Source organism: Natrix helvetica, assembly GCF_964273705.1.
Source record: "Natrix helvetica genome assembly, chromosome: 10".
In the NCBI taxonomy this organism is placed as follows: Eukaryota; Metazoa; Chordata; class Lepidosauria; order Squamata; family Natricidae; genus Natrix; species Natrix helvetica.
Window position 1 is genome coordinate 15793707 of NC_138561.1, and position 18155 is coordinate 15811861.

Sequence of the window (18155 nt, forward strand, 5' to 3'; positions counted from 1 at the left end):
ATGCATGCATGTATGTATGTATGTATGTATTTGTGTTACAACCCCTGGTATGCCCAAATATTGAAATAGATCTATACTAGTCTCCCTTTATTTATTTATCAGCACAAATACAACACACACACTTGTGTGTGTGTGTGTGTGTGTGTGTGTGTGTGTTGTATTTGTGCTGATAAATAAATAAAGGGAGACTAGTAGAGATCTATTTCAAGCTATTTAGCTCTCATCAGCTAGCCATACCCTTACTGGGATTTGAACCTGGGCATACCAGGGGTTGTAACACAAATATATATATACACACACACACACTCACACACACACACATACACATACACACACGCAGGGCACTTTTCTAAAAGCACACATAAGCTATTTGCATTGATATTTTAGGCATGCAATCAAACGTTTTTTTTCACTTACCAGTGCTGGATTTTTTCTTGGCAGCCACTGACCACCTGTCATTAAAACAGATAACTGCTCATGAAAAAGAGAAGGCTAAGCACACAGCTGCAAAGTCAATGTTTTAGAAACTAAAGCAGCAGCGTTATAGATTTAGTAGCGTCTGGCTATACATTTTTATTTGTCAGCCCAAAGGCGGCAGGAATGTTCATTCTTAAGCAGCATACTTTATCACAATGCCCTAATCCAGACTGATAACCACAGAATAAATTACGGCAGCCTCCACTCGAGATTTTGATACAATGCATGCTCCTATAAACAAGATGGCAATGTTACAAGATAAGGCCAGCCTATTTGTACCATCTACACATCTGCTTTCAATTCCCCGACCTTTTCAAAACCCAAACCAAACGTAGTTTATGAAGAACTGGCTTGCCTGTTTTCTTTAAAAGAACCCATTAAAACGATGTCATTTTTTGGGGACTAACGGAGGGTCTACATCGCAGCATCAATCTGGCAAAGTTCAAAAATAAAAATAAAACAAAAACAAAAACATAGGCTCGTATCTTTCAAAAGCATCATATGGGCGCAAATGTAAGTAAACATAAACTTCTGTCGTGTTGCCGTCTTCGGATTTCATGAAAAGGTCACCATGTGGCCACCACTAACAAAATCACAAAATGTATTAGGGTTGTTATAGCCCATAATTTTCATCTAGCAATTGATAGCGTTCATCTCTGAAATACCATTTCTGGACAACTGAGCTCCATCCAGCCACCCAAAATTTTATTAATAACCCGTTACATTTCCATCCCACCTTTAAGGACGTATCCATCACATTCCTTCTTTGGTTTTTATCCCACCGTTAACAATTGTGAAATTGGCCTTAAAAGTAGGACAGGTCCAAAGTCAGTCAGTGAGTTTCACCGCGAAGGAAGCTGAGTCTTTAAAAAATAAATAAAAAGTAGTGGTTAAAGGTTTGGGATTATGAGTAGGGACTCATAATCCCAAACCTTTAACCGCCACGTTTAATTATTTTTTTCAAATTAAGCTTCTACGCTTTGAGGATTGGGAATGTTAGAAGTTACAACTCCAATGAATCATGAACGTTTTTTCCCCCCAATTTTAAGATGTGTGGACTTCTTGAAAGTTTAAAAATACACTGATCTAGATTTGAGAAAGAACCGATTTGAGAAAGAACCGACTTGAGAAAGAACACTTGGTTTAGTTTTAAACCTGCCTGACAACTAGGAAAAAGTGAAAGAGAAACAGTGGAATCGAAAGAGTTAAGGGTAGAGCTTGTGTACATGAAGAGATTTCTCACATTCTATAAGTTTCTCTCCTGTCATTTTAATTCGCAAAAGTGTCTCTGAAGAGCTTTTTCAAAAGCTAGGAAACCATCCAGCTCAGATTCTAAAGCTACCAAAACTTGTTTACAGAAGAAGGAACCAGGAGGGTCCTCTTCTGAGAGCTGAAATTTGAGTGCAAATATATTGGTATCTTTTACCTAGAGCTTGCATCTCTTATGCACGTGTTCAGTGTAAATGTACCTGCTTTATTACATAAAGAAAGCAACCAACCAACCAATAAAACCGCTTTGATGAAAAAAAAAATCTGATTTATATAGGACTAATATATTGGAATTGCCATTGTGGTTGCAGATGGGTTTTTTTTTTTCAGTTTAAGAAGAAAGAAAATCAAGTAATATTACTCTGTTTATCAAATTCCCTAAAACTACACGTCTTCAGCCCATGAAGAGCTATAGATAATCATTCTATCATCTTAAGTCCATTATCATAAAAACTAAACACTTAGGACAAATACGATTAAGAGAGATGCTTGATTTATATGCATCTTTCCCTTCTAAAGAGTTATCTAAAATGTACACATATATAAGTAGTTCCTCGACTTACAACAGTTATTTAGTTACAACAGCACTGGAAAAAGTGACACGGCCATTTTTCACACTTACCACCACTGCAGCATCCCCATGGTCAATATTGGGCTACTTGGCAACTGGTTCATATTTATGACGGCTGCCGTGTCCCGGGGGGGGGGGGGTCATGTGATCCCATTTTGTGACCTTCCTATCAGCAAAGTCAAGGGGATTCACTTAACAAACATATCACTAACTTGATAACTGCAATGAGCCACGGTGGCACAGTGGTTAGAGGGCAGTACTGCAGGCTACTTCTGCTGACTGCCAGCTGCCTGCAATTTGGCAGTTTGAATCTCACTAGGTTCAAGGTTTGACTCAGCCTTCCATCCTTCCGAGGTGGGTCAAATGAGGGCCCAGATTGTTGGGGGCAAGAGGCTGACTCTGTAAACAGCTTAGAAAGGGCTGTAAAAGCACTGTGAAGCGGTATATAAGTGTAAGTGCTATTGCTATTGCAATGATTCATTTAATCAAACTGTGGCAAGAAAGGTCGTAAAACGGGGCAAAACCCACCTAAGAAAATATCTCACTTAGCCCCAGAAACGTTGGGCTCGATTGCGGTCGTAAGTCGAAGGACTACCCATACAATTGGAACTACGCCGTTGGCGTTATGAGGCCAGCAGCACGCATCCGCCAGGCTACAATAAATATTCAATACTGAACGTGCTGTAACAGGGCTGTTCCTATTACTGTTAAGCAACACGTTCTGTGTTAAGACATTTCTTGGGGAGGGGGGGTGAGATGAGATCTCAAATCCCCCGTTTCCGCGTAGGGGGAACAAGAGCTCAACGGAAACCTTCCGATTCCCAACGCCGGGCTTTCCAAGCAGAGAGCGCTAAAGGCGACGCAACCCGTGAAGTGCAGCCTGTTCATTAACCTCTACATGATAATCCTTTCGTAGCTGCATATTAACTAGTTACATATTCATAATCATTTACATTATTTAGAGAGACCTCCTATGAAAATTTCCAGGCGATATCCATTAGCTGCAATGTGAAAGGTTATCCAAGATTGTCTGCTTAATGTTTCCAGGAAGCTTTTTTTTTTTTAATTAGTAAATATGTAAATTGGGAGCATATGCTTTCCCCCCCCCCCCAACCCCTTTAAAAAAAAAAATTAGGGATATATGAGGCATCGATGGAAGAGCAGAGGAACATATGTTGCTTTCACTGACCTTTAACCCCTTAGATAAAAATCAGCAACGCCCGATCCACTTTAATTTCATTCTTCTTCTTTTGATATCTCCCATAAAGGGACACGGAAGGGCAGACTCAAAAGGAAACACATGTGAAATCCCTTCACTAGGATAAAAGGAGTTGCCAGAGTCAGATCAATGGGTCTACCTAACTCGATGGGATCTACTTTGACTGGCAAAAGCTCTGAGGTTTAGGATGGGGATTTTTCCAGCTTGGAAACACTGAACTTCAAACCAGCTGCAGAAGGAACTGGGGTCCAGCACTGAGTCACTGGCTTCAAAGAATAACAACGATTTAATATGACGTATATCTAGAAGCATTTTTTATAATGTAATCGTTGGCAGTAACTAACGCTGACACTAAGCAGATTTGAAGTTATGAAATATAAAAATGGCTCTGTGTGTGTGTGTGTGTGTGTGTGTGTGTGTATGTTCCAGCGTAATTCTGGCACACCTTGAGCAATTTCAACCAAACTTGGTACACAGGTACTGTACTGTACTGGGGTATGTGTTCTGTTAAGATACAGCCTGTTGTGCTTTAAAATGGCTTCTACTGTACTGCCGTAAAATGATTTCTACTGTACAGCGCAGTGGAGTACTGCCATGGTAACTGCTTCACAGTACTCCCTCTGGTAAGGGGCAAATCCAATGTTAGAAATTATGTTTGGTCCGGACATTTTCCCCCTATAAATAAATACCTATGCAATCCAGATTATCAGATAGTATGGCATAAGGTTAACAAAATAAGCACCATCCCTTCAGATGAAGGGAGAATCTTCCGAATTGGGGGTGGGGGTGGGGAATCTCCAGGGATTTGAGAAGAAAGGGAGAGAAAAAATGATGGGGTTGGGAGAGAATGAAAGATCTGAATATCTGTAAGAAAAGGGGATGAGATTTACAGTGTGACCTTAAAGCACTCCAAGGTATTCTCTAGCACATAATTTACAGGCATGAAGACTAAGATCATTGACAAGGGAAGAAGGCAGCAAGAAGCAACTAGTTGACAATGTGGGAGGAAGAAATGGTTTCTAGATATTTTATCTGGCACTTGTTAAATGGCACATGCATAACTTATTCAGTTATATATTTTCAAACCAAACTGGCCAATGATAATTCCAGGTGTCATAACATGAATACCTGTGCTGGAGTTTTTTAAAGAAGAGATTGCACAACCGTTCGTATGAAATGGTATACAATTTCCTACCTGATCAGACCCTCCAAGGTCCCTTCCAACTCTATTATTATTCTGTTATTCTATCCTAAATTAATGTGTTTCAGCAGCTCCTTTTACACATAGCTGGACTGATGAGGTTCAATGCATTGGCCAAGATGGCTTCAGAGAAACATAATGTTGTATTCAACTATGGTTAATTCGAACCATGATCTTCCAGTCATCACTCTACAATAGCTTTATGTACAAGATGAGGCTTAATTATGGATTTAGATGTTTAACTATGCTTATGGAAAGAAATTATGACTTCGTTATTTTGTCTGCAACATAATAGTGTGTGACATTTTTCCTCTTCATAAATGTTACATACAACTTCCAAATACAAATGGCTGACTTACATAGTATAATATTTGAAATGTGTGGGCAGTTTTCAAACTTATTTCTAGGATGCACACCGATATGCATTAAATGTCCAAATCGATTTTTTTTTTAAATCAAGAATCACTTTTCTTTGGGGGGGTGGGTCACAAAAAATGTAAAAAAATGCTTTTGCTTATTTATGTCATTTATACAGCCACCTTTCTCATGAGAAGCAAGTTCGTGTTTTGTTTTCAAAACAATTACTGGTCTTTAAAAGAGGTGCATCAAGTGATTTAAAAGCTTGTACTTTTAAACCTATATTAATATTTCTTGGGAACCACAAGGGGGCATAATCATGAATATCCTCACCAATAAATAAACAACTGCAGAGGCATTGTATTAAAAAAAAAACTTGATTTATCTAAAATAAATATTGGGCTGGAAACATTCAAATTCTCAATATTAGAAAAAAAGGAGGAAACTATTCAAATTGTTCTCTGAGGCAGAAATGAAACAATGTTATATGTGTCTTGTTTAACAAACCATGATTAAAATCATGAATTAAAGTGATGCCCAGTGTAACTTATGGATCAGATAAGTTACACAAAAGAGGTTGAACTTTCAGCTCAAATAAATCAATTTTTTTTAATTTGTTCAACATCTCTCCCCATCAAGTATCCCAATGTGTATTTAAAAGAAAATAACTTCCTAGAGTATTTCTGATTATTTCCTTTCCTGAAATGGAACACATTTTCCTTAGGAAAAAAATAGCAAAACTATTATTACAAAAATAAAATATTAAACCAAGTAAATGCCATTGGTTTATTGCTGTGTTTTCTTATTAGTTTCATTTGCTTTTTATTGTTGTCTGCTATAATTCTTTTTAAAAGTTAAGATTTTTTTTAAGCCACTGGAAAAGCATCAAACTCCCCAAAGTAGTGGTTAACTATCCTGATATGTATCTGTACTCCCTGAGAGTATAAGAGGAAACCTGCATAAATATATATATATACATGAATATCCCCAACACTGGAAGTCTTTAAGAAGATGCTGGATAGCCATTTGTCTGAAATGGTATAGGATTTCCTGCCTAGGCAGGGGGTTGGACTAGAAGACCTCCAAGGTCCCTTCCAACTCTGCTATTGTACTGTACTGTATTGTACTGTATTGTATTGTATTGTATTGTATTGCATTGTATTGTATTGTATAAATGTATATACTTATTCAGATCTGGCATATGTATGTGTTCCCTCGTATCACACATGCTCACACAACAAAACACACAAAATATCAAAATAATATTCTTCTGAACAAATGTTTATTGCAACGTGCTAATTTATACGTAGAGAACAATACATATTTCACTCCGTGCTTTGTAAGCTTAAGAAAACTCTAGAGGAAGGTGGCGTATTATATGTATGTTTCTTTGAAGTAAAACTTACAAGACTTTCCTCTTTTAAGATTGGCGCGCTTATGCGGTCTCGACTTTTACCTAGCACTTTTCAATTGTAATGATTACAATTGTTCACAGCTTTATATTGATACCGTTAACACTAACAAACTGCCTTGAGGGGAGCAAATTGTCCTAAAAGCGCCTTACAACCGACCTCAACGTGGATCACAATTGCCAATTGAAAAGTGAAATGTGTTCAGGATTTCACTGACTGCAGGGTGTCTTCCCCAGCCTGCAGTCTTAAAGTGTGTTATCTAAGAAAAGATGTGGCTAAATTCGAAAAGCTGAAGTCTGGTAATAAAGAAATAACAGAAAGTTAAAGCTTCCACTTTCGTTTTGGAAAACATTCTAGGTTTCCATTATCCAAGAAAACGGTTGTTCACTTCGTGAGTTGCTGTGAACGCAGCAAAATACCGGGCTCTCACCAAAACACGTTATCCAAGTAGATATGCTTTTAGCCTCCAATCTCGCTGGAGGCTAAAACATATGAAGAACGCCTGCAGGAAATGGGTATGCCTAGTCTAGTGAAAAGGAGTAGGAGAGACACGATTACAGTCTTCCAATATTTGAGGGGCTGCCACAAAAATGAAGGGATCAACCTATTTTTCAAAGCACCTGAAGGCAGGACAAGAAGCAATGGATGGAAATGAATCAAGGAGAGAACCAACCTAGAACTAAGGAGAAATTTCCCTAAGGGTGAGAACAATCAATCTGTGGAATAGCTTGCCTTCAGAAGTTGTGGGTGCCCCATCTTTGGAAGCTTTTAAGAAGAGACTGGACAGCCATTTGTCTGAAATGGTAAAGGACAGTGATGGTGAACCTATTCAGTGTCCAATCCAGAAAGCATGTGCAAGCGCATGCATACATGAAGAGCAGCTGGCGGGGGCACATGCCCCCAAAGCAGCCTGAAAACGAGCCGAAAACAGCCCGACAAACAGCCTGAAATGGCACGAAAACAACCTGAAAAACAGTCTAAAATGGCCTGAAAACGGCTGCTTTTTGGGCATTTATGGCTGTTTGGGGGGCTGTTTTCTGCACCCGCAAAGACCAGCTGGCGACAGAGTGCATGCCCACAGAGAGGGCTCTGTGTGTCACCTCTGGCACACGTGCCATTGGTTCGGCATCATGGGTATAGGGCCTCCTGCTTGAGCTGGGGGTTGGACTAGACGACCTCCAGGGCCCTTTCCAACTCTGTTGTTCTATGTTCACGCTAAGTGAAAGCCAAACAGATTTGGTTAATGCAAAAGCCCACTTGCACTCTGTTTCCTCCCTGGTACAGTGCAGAGCATTAGGTGATCAGAAGATCTCCATCCTACTTTGAAAGTCTTCTTTTTATATGAAATGGGAAGGAGGGGCAGCATTGGCTAGTTTACTACACTAAGAAACCACAAGCCGAAGTTTATCATGTTGCATACCATCCTCTAGTGGAAACTAATCAAAGTTTATCCATTTCAGATATAACAAAAGATTCCAGCCAGTTAAACTTTAGAGGTTTCTCTGATCTTCAGTTTACAGCCGTGTCAACAAAAAGCAAATTCACCAGCCCAAGCCAGCTCATGCATATAACTAAATAATGCTTTAGCATTATATCTGAAATGGGTCTAACTCTAGTTAATTAACTAGTTAATGAAATAGTGCGCTATAGAATTAAGCAGTTAAATCGAGCAATTAATGTATACCAGATCTGCATATTTACATATAACAGGGAAAATGGCATATTCAAGACATATTGGAGAGGTTTGAGGCTCCACCCTTCCTGAGGAGCTCATAATCCCAAGGCTTGCCATAACTTAATTTCATAATGCTAAGATATGCTTGGCATAGCTTAATAGTTCTTATTTCAGTAAATAAGAAGTGAATATAAAATTCCCAACAGGGATAATTTTATTCAGGATAATTCTACCATTATGTGCAAGTCCTTTAAAAAGAATTAAGTGCTCAGTTCTAAAAAAAATATATGTTATTTTATATATATGCACACACACACACGCACATTCACAAAAAGAAAAATTTTACCCAACTGCCTTTTTATCTAGCCTCTCTATGCATCGCTGAGAAATTCAGTCTCTATAAGCTACCTTTAGCTTAGCAAATTTGGGGATTCACAGATCAGTACTCCTGACCTTAGAAATACATTATTTCCTATGCAAGCAAATGAACTTAATGATCCAAGCACTCAAGCACCTTAACCAAGTTTCTTTCTGGAGCTTATTACAGACACATTATTATTACTATTATGTTATTGTTGTTGTTGTTGTTGTTGTTGTTGTTGTTGTTGTTGTTGTTATTATTATTATTATTATTATTATTATTATTATTATTATTATTATTATTATTATTATTATTATTATTATATACACGATAATGTGAAATCAGAGCGGCCAGTTCTTGAGCTGTTGTTGGGCTTCATAAGCATTAAACTCTTGTCAAGAACTGAGGATGTCGCAATGTATTGGCGTAATGTAAATGTGGATCCAAGCAGTGCGGCCTTTTGCAATTTGTCACGTGGAAATCTTGTTGATGTGCAGATTTGGTACTAAATGCTGTCCAGAGCTTTTGGGTATGGCATCCAGTGTGCTGATAACCACTGGGACCACCATATGTGTTTTCTCTTCCATAATCTTTCAACTTTCGGTTTAGGACCTGGATACTTTGTGATCCTGCAATACTTTTTTCTTCTATTTTATTATCCCACTAGCTGTTAACCCAGTGTTGCCCGGGTATTTGTTTATCCCAATCCTGTATTAGACATTCACAAATGTAATTTCTAATGTTGGATTTTCCCCCTTACCAGAGGGAGCCCCCTGGTGGAGTACTGTGAAGCTGTTACCATGGCAACTCCACTGTGCTGTACAGTAGAAGCCATTTTAAGGCAGTACGGTAGAAGCCATTTTAAGGCACAACAGGCTGTATCCTAACAGAACACACACCCCGAGAGGTGTTAGGGGTGTCTTACTCCCACAGTATTTGTTTTCAGAGAGTAAGTCATCTGTGTACCAAGTTTGGTTGGAATTGCTCGAGGCGTTCCAGAGTTATGCTGCAAAACACACACACACACACACACAGAGCCATTTTTATATTATCCTATGGTGGTTTTGTGAAAGCCAGTGGTATTCAAATGGCACTCCAGATGTTTTGGGATTTCAGCCATGATGGCTATTATTATTGGAACTATCTCTGCTTTATTTTGCCACAATGATTCTATTTCTATTTGCAGGACTTCGTATTTTGTGATTTTATTATTAACATGCCGCCTAATTCCCAGAGATTCAAATAAGTGGCACTGTACAGCCTGTTCTATACTCTTTGGGGTGGGGGTGGAGAGATGCCTCTGGACCAGGGCTGAAAATTACTTTGCCTAACTACAGCTCTGCCTAATTATTTCACTACAAATAAACACCACAGCTTTCTAGTAAACAAGCAGAATTTCTAAAAAAAAAAAAAAATTGAACATAATTGCTCAATAGTGCTCCCCTGTAAGATTTCACAACTCATTTTATGAGTGGAAACCAAACTGGCCAGAAACACAGTAATTGGTCTACCCATGTAATCGCTGCAATAGAAGAGACCAACTACGCATGCAGAAATGTTTTATTTTCCTTAATAATAAGGTACAGAAATGTTATATGCTGTACCAGGAATTTTCAGCATGATTGTCCAGTCCATGTGATTGATAGGAATATAAGAGAATACTGTATTTTTCGGAAAATAAGTTGCACCTTTTTCCCTCAAAAAAAGGCTGAAAATCTGGGTGCGTCTTATACATCGAATACAGCATTTTTTGCCTCCCGAAACCCCACCCCTTCACCAAATGTCCGTGCAGAGCCTTTAGGAGGCTTTCAGAGCTCCTGGGGGCTGGGGAGGGCAGAAATGAGCGAAAAACTGCCCATTTTTTGCTCAATTTTAAACCCCCTCAGCCCCCAGGAGCACTCTATAAGCTTCCTAAAGGCTGTACATGCCCTCTTTTTTCACGAAAAACGGACCAGTTTTTGTGGAAAAATGGGTCATTTTTTGCTCGTTTTTGCCTCCCCCCCACTCCCCCAGGAGCACTCTGCAAGCTCCCTAAAGGCTATTCATGCCTTGGGGGGGGGGGAATGGACCTGTTTTTGCAAAAAACGGGCCATTTTGGGGAGGTTTGCAGAATGCAAAAACTTTTTTTTTCATTTTCCTCTTCAAAACCTTGCTGCGTCTTATACTCCGGTGCGTCTTATACGCCAAAAAAATAAGGTATTTTTAGCTCGGGATTGAACTGTGGGGTCCTTGGTGCTCTCTGAGCAGGATTGTTTTCTTGCAGGCATTTCGTTACCCAACTAGGCAACATCAGCAGTGCTAGAAGAAGAGTGGGGTTGCCGTTATACTACTGAACTGTTACGTCGTTGAGTAATGAAATCCTGGCAAGTAAACAACCAAGCTCAGAAAGCACCAAGGACCCCAGGCCACTGACTTTGAGAATCAGCTGTTACTCACAAAAATTTTAATGAGATTTCTGCCCCATCTGCTTATCTATGAAATATCCCCCTAACACTAATTTTTAATTATAGTAGACTAAACTATATGAAGACTAAAACATACGAAGAACGGTTGCAGGATTTGGCTTTGGCTAGTCTGGAGAAAAGAAGAACTAGGGGGGACATGACAGCAGTATTCCAATATTTGAGAGGCTACCACAAAAAGGAAGGGGTCAATTTATTTTCCAAAGCATCAGCGGGTAGGACAAGAAACAATGGATGGGAGCTAATCAAGGAGAGAAGCAACCTGAACTAAGGAGAAACTTCCTAATAGGGAGGACAATTAACCAGTAGAACAGAAGTTGCCTTCAGAAGTTGTAGGTGCTTCATCACTGGAGGTTTTTAAGAAGAGACTGGACAGTCACTTGTCTGAAATGGTATAGGATCTCCTGCTTCAGCAGGGAGCTGGACTAGAAGACCTCCAAAGTCCCTGCCAGCCCTATTTTGATGAAAATAGTAATTGTACTCTTATATCAAAGGCATGCCCCACTTCTGTCAGCCAACATGTTCGCTAGGAGCAAACAGTCCGATATTTTCAGCAAGTCTAAAGATTTCTGATTTCTTCTGAAAGGGCCAGGGCCTATATGTGTTCCTCCGATTATTTCAGCAACTGTCAAGTTTGGTTTGCATACATGAATTGAGCATCCCATTACCACTTCTTTAAAATTGTATCACTGCAAACTCTTTTCTCCAGCAAAGTCTGTTCCTACATTTACCAACATGTCATCCAATACCGTATTGGCACACTTGGTGAAGAAGCTCAAGATCTCTTCCAATTATGATGGCTGGAAGACAAAATGAAACGGGCAAGGCTTCCTCTGAGCTATACATCAGATTTAATTTTACTCTGCTCCCCTCCCCAATATATGTGTGTGCATTCTCTCTCTCACACACACACACATTATATATCCTTATGCGGGCTCAACGTTTTGGGAAAAAAACCAAAAATGCACATTTGCTACATATTAAGATACTTATTTACACAACAGATTGTAATGATCTAAAAATAGTCCAGATGGTGCAGCAGTAAACATATGGGGAACCTTTTCAAGAAGTGATTCCAAAGTGATTAGATTTAAAAGAAATAAAACACACGCATGCAAAAAGGGAAAAAAAGCAATTTGGTGAGTTTTGAGTCGAGCTCCAAAATAAAAGCATCCGTGCTGTAACAGATTTATAAAATCAAAATAATTATTTGAAACAGAACGCCTTATACCATGAGATTTGACTTTTTTCTCCCCCAGTTACTGAAAATAAGATTGACAAAATTCAGATGATGAAGGTCGCCTACCACCTATTTTTTGTAGACTTTGTTTTTCAACCAAAATAATCCTCAAAGTAGCTGATTACAACAGATTGAACTATTAACTTGTACTGATGGCAGAGCTGCTAAAAGACACATGGGGATACTGGGAAATTAAAGCATCCTTTCAGCTGTCTTATGACATATATATATGGAGCTCAAGCTCATGGGAATGCTGCATTTTCAATAGAACACTGAGATTCACCAACCTTAGCGCGACCTGACATTGTTGACCTAGAAAATAAACCCTAAAACCTGAATTGGAGTTTACATGCAGATTCATTCCCAATTTTCTCCTAAGCTTTATGAACTTTGACAGCCGAAAAAATGTTATTTTTGTTGCTATTGCTAAAGCATTTTTAGTCTGAGCATTTTGCAGCTTTCGATGTACTGGAGCTTTTTCAGTAAATTTGCTTGTATGTTGTATTTGTTTTTAAAAACCTGATGAAATTAAATCCTGGCTGGTCCTTACCGATACATTTAGCATAAACAAAATACAGAAGGTAGCAACTAAGGTAGCTAATGTCAATTACTGTACTTAGTAGGAGATACACTAGATCTCAACAATCAGGGCAAATTTAAATTATTTTTCTAAAAGGCATTTCATAAGCCAGTAAGGTATGAATTTCCATTAGTTGATCATAGCACATTGTTCTAGTTTACAAGTTAACAGTAAGTCTGGAAAATTTCTTTCACTCATGATTAGGGCATCGAACAGAGAAAAAGGAAAACAGAAAAGAAATACAATATCTTTATCAGAATTAATTACAATTCTATTATACTTATCTCATGTACATATGAATTAATTTATAATACATTTATATAACTATCATTTTTTTTAACCTACTGTATTTTTCACAAATTGGTTCTGTATGACATTATACTTGCTATTTTAAAAAGTTTACCCCTGTAGGCAATCTGTAGGGAACAAAGGATACATAAGTTTATTAAAACTTTGATCTGATGAGTAAGTCACAGTGACTGGGTCCATACAGCACACTAAAGCATAATCATAAACCAGAATGTTTTGATTGACATCATATGCTAATCCCAATATAAACAATCGCATCAAAATTTAGAACAGTGCCCTGAATCCAGTTGTTCTCTTTTACAGTCATCAATATATCAATTTACTTCATTCATAATCACATAATGCAAAGGGACAGGGAGCACTATGAAGTTAAAAAATGTAGACAAAGAAATAGTAGAAACAGCTTGCATCATATTTTTGGAGTAGTATAGAAGTGTCACAGCTACCAGCAACGTATTTTGAAAAAAAGCGACTTCATCTGTTATATGGGCATAGACTAACACAGTAGTCTTGAAGTTAGAATAGTAAAATATTGAAGTTGGAATAAAGAAATATGGCTGAAAAGAATTAAGATAGAACAAATCAGGTTGAATATTCTCATCTAAGGCTGTGCTGTTATGTACCTTGCCAGAAAGGGAGAGTTTTATCTCCAAGCATGAAAAACATTACTGGTTGCAGTAGTATTGTGACTATAATCACATCAGAATGATTCAAAGAACTGTTTTAAAACACAGTTCTTCTTTTTGTCATTCCCTGCAAGGTCAGAGATAAGCTAGGAGCTTAGAGGCACATCTTATGCAATTATAAGGTGTAGGCAAAAATATCTCATTATCAACAGGGAGAATTAGGGTCAGATCACTCCTTGGAAGAAATACGGAGATATAAAATGTAATGTATAAATCACACATTTGGACATTGCAATGATTTTGGGATTGATGTCCCAAATAAATGCATGAGATGTTAAGCCCTCAAGAAAAAAAAATTACAAGCTGTTTGAATAAATGGCCTAACAATATAGGCCCTAAACATATATGAAGTACTGAACATAAATTCATTATTTATTTTGTTTACTGTAATGGGGTGTACCATGACATTAGCAAGCACGTGATTGCTGAATGAAATGAAAACTTTACCTGGGTGCTCAAATACAGTGAGACTTTATAGCTATATTTTCCTTGTTTACTTATTAGACCTGTGGCTATTGCGTACATACAACAGTTTTGTTCTAACGTATCTTTTTAACGTTTTCTTTGACAGATCTTTTAATCTCTACTGTGGTTGTTAGGTTGTACCTGAAGATCTGCCCTCAATCAGATCTGCCCAGGGCAACAGAGAAAAGTATTAACACTTCCCATCCAACTTTTCTCATTATTAAAAAGGCACCGACTTGTGTTGAGTTCAGTTGGACTTCTGGCGACTTCGAATCCTTGCTGTCCTCCTGGCAACATACCAAAGTGGTTGCCACCTTCTTCCAGAATGAACATGAACGCACACAGACACAGACATATAGACTAAGTCTAGAATACAGTTCTGAGATTTCCTAGTAGTCTCCTTTTCAAACTCTAACCTGGTCCTATCATGATTAGCATGATACAAAGCAACTACCAGCTGCCAATTTCTTTAGGAGATATTAGACCCAAGAAAGAACCAATTATAGACTGATAGGAGGGAGGGAGGGAAAGCATAGGAATAGAAATAGGAAGCATAGGAATAGGAAGCACAGGGTTAGGGAGAGATTTAAGAAAGGAAAAAAGAAGCAGGAAGGGAGAAGGAAGGTCGTAGAACATAAAAGAGCAAGGTGAGAGAGTCAGAAAAAGGAGGGAAAGGGATAAAAGCAAACAGGAAGGAAGGAAGGAAGGAAGGAAGGAAGGAAGGAAGGAAGGAAGGAAGGAAGGAAGGGGAAGAGTAAGGTAGAGAGAAACAAGGAGAAAGGTGGAGGGAGGGAGGGGAAAGGAGAAAGTGGAGGGAAGCAAGGAGAAAAGTGGAGGGAGGGAGGAAAAAGTCAGGGAGTGGGGAAGGAAGGAGGGAGAAAGGGGAAGGGAGGGAGAGAGGGAAGAAGGAAAAAGGGAGGGAGTGGAGAAGGAAGAAAGGAGGAAGGGAGGGGAAAGGAGAAAGGTGGAGGGAAGGAAGAAGAGTGGAGGGAGTGGGGAAGGAAGGAAGGAAGGAAGGAAGGAAGGAAGGAAGGAAGGAAGGAGGGAGGGAGGGAGGGAGGGCGAGTAGGGAAGGGAGGATAGGAGCGGATAGGCAGAATGAACAGGGAGAGAAAAGGAGAGGAAAGCAGGAAGAAGGAAGGAAATGAAAAGGAAAGCAGATCAAAGCCGAAGACAGGAACGGAGGGAAGGAGAAAGGAGGGGAGCCAAGGGGACAAAACCAGCCCAGGGGAAGCGAGGCCTTGCACGCAGCCCAAGCCCAGGAAAGGCGGAAGCGGCGCGGCGGGGGCAACCAAGGCCTGGCCGGGCGCGCCAGGCCTCCTCCTCCTCCGCCACTCGCCTGCCTGACACACCCCCGGCGGGCCCCTCAGCCCCGCACGCGGCCTGCCCGGCAACAGCGGCGGCGGGTTACCTTCCCGTGCGAGTCCCGCAGGCGGCCCAGCCGGGCGGCGTGGGGCTCCATGAGGCGGGCGGGCCTCGGCGCGGCCTCAGCGGGGCGAGTGAGTCCTATAGAAGTGTTTGTGCCGCGCCAGGCGCCGGCCTCGCAGTCGCATCCGGGGCGCCTCGGCCCGAGGGGGAAGAAGAAGAAGAACCGCCGATGCCGCCGATGCCGATGCCGGAGCCGCCCGGGAAGGCATCTCACTCTCGCATGCTGGGACGGCCTCCGCCGCCGCCGATGCTCCGCTCGGGCGACGCAGTCTGGGAAGCGGCGGGGGAGGAGGAGGAGGAGGAGGAGAGCCGCTCCCCTCGCCGCGCCTCCCCGCTCGGCCTCGCAGCCCACGGGGCCCCGCCGGACGGGCCTGACACTCGCCCGCCGCCTCAGCCCGCTTGTCAAGACCCTCGCTTAAAGGGGCTGGCTGACCCATGGTCCACAGCCAAAGCAAGGGTGCAGGGCTGGAGATGGGTTTATGTTGTTCCCAGCTGAGTTTGCCTGCCCTAGGCTAGTCCCATCGTCCACAGCCAGAGCAAAGGCGCACTCCAGGACTGGAGTTGGGTTCATATTGTTCCCAGCTGAGTTTCTCTGTCCTAGGACAGACCCATCATCCACAGCCAGAGCAGGGGCGCACTCCAGAACTGGAATTCAGTTAGTGTTATTCTCAGTTGAGTTTGTCTGCTCTATACCATTCCCATCGTCCACAGCCAAAGTAAGGTTGTACTCCAGGACTGGAGTTCGTATTGTTCCCAGCCGAGTTGGTCTGCCTTGTGCCTTTCCCATCATCCACAGCCAAGAGCAAAGGTGCACTCCAGAACTGAAGTTCGGTTCATGTTTTCCCCAGCTGAGTTGGTGTGCACTATGTTTTTCCCATCATCCACAGCCATTGTTTATACTCCAGAATGTAAGATTGGGGATCAGTTCACATTATTTCCAGTGGAGTTTGTCTGTCCTAGGCCAGTCCCATCATCCAAGCAAGGTTGTTCTCCAGGATGTGTCATTGGACTTGCTTTGTCTGCTCTGTGCCTCTTCCATTATCCACAGCCGTAGTAAGGCTGCACCCCAGGGTGCCACATTGGAATTCAATGCGCCTCATCCCTAGTGGCCTCTAATCCTTTCCCATTATCCACAGCAGAAACATGGGTGGGCTCGAGTTTGGACTACAATCGCAGCTGAGTCAGACAGCCTCTCTAAAGAACTTCTCCCATCATCCACAGCCATAGTAGCCACTGGCTGCATTCCAGGATGTGACATTGGACTTTGGTTCATGTTATTCTTAGCCGAGTTTGTCTACCTTATGCCTCTGCCATCATCCCCAGCGCTAGGAAGGCTGAACTCCCAAAATATGAGGTTGGATTTAGCTCACTTAATGCTCAGCTGAATTAATCTGCCTCTGAGCCTCTCCCATCATCCACAGCCATAGTAAGTTTGCACCCCAAGACATAGGACTTTGGTTCGTATTGTCCCCAGTGGAGTTAGACTGCCTCTCAGCCTTTCCCATCATCCACAGCAGAAATCAGGCTACATAGCCCATCATCCTCCACCTGCCAACCTCTCAGACTTCCCACATTCTATGCACAGCTGATAATCAACTCCTGCAATGGTCAGCCCTGTCAGGCAGCATAAATAATAAGTGAATAAATGTATTTGTTCAACTGTTACAAAAACAAGGCCATTCGATAGATCTTATGCCAACTAGGAAGTAAGATAAACTAGATTTCGTCATAATTATTGTTATAGACAAACAAATGATGTACAATGATAATAATGTATACATATATATTGGATAATTTGTGATTTTGTATATAATTGAAAGTGGGGATTATGGAAAGGATGCACAAAAGCCCTGTAACCAAACGACATGCTGTATATAATTTAAGAAGGTTATATGTTTTATGTTTTGTTTGTCTTTGTCTGTCTAAAAAAATAATAAAATTTACAAAAAAAAAAAAGAATTGGACATAATTGAACAGAAGAATTAAAAAAATCCTATGATAATATATGTTACAAAAGAAAGAGCACAAACATGTAGGTAAACATAGGTTTTAATATAGTTTTTAAAAATCAATGGATTTTTAAAATTGCATCTTTCATGTGATGAAATCTTAATTTTTTATAAATATATGGAACTGGATCTTAACCTTTGTTGTTGTTAGATGCGAACTCATGTCTGACCCATCGCGACCCCATGGACAATGTTCCTCCAGGCCTTCCTGTCCTCTACCATCCTCTGGAATCCATTTAAGCTCTTGCCTACTGCTACGGTGACTCCATCCAGCCACCTCATTCTCTGCCATCCCCTTCTTCTTTTGCCCTCCATCTTTCCCAGCATGAGGTTCTTCTCCAGGGAGTCCATCCTTCTCATTAGGTGGCCAAAGCCTTTGAGTTTCATCTTCAGGATCTGGCCTTCTAAAGAGCGGTCAGGGTTGATCTCCTCTA

The 18155-nt window shown here is 40.7% G+C and overlaps 1 protein-coding gene across 1 annotated transcript in view; it reads right to left on the reverse strand.

Moving 5' to 3' along the window:
* Positions 1 to 16119, reverse strand: part of URI1 (URI1 prefoldin like chaperone) — a 44377-nt gene extending 28258 nt beyond the window's left edge. Inside the window, exons 1-2 of the mRNA XM_081963231.1 lie at positions 15696 to 16119; positions 418 to 452 (exon numbers count right to left, since the gene is read on the reverse strand). Of these exons, the coding sequence (XP_081819357.1) occupies positions 418 to 452; positions 15696 to 15746 (86 nt within the window). The 5' untranslated portion in view covers positions 15747 to 16119. The remainder of the gene's footprint in view (positions 1 to 417; positions 453 to 15695) is intronic.
* Between the last annotated feature and the right edge of the window lie 2036 nt (positions 16120 to 18155).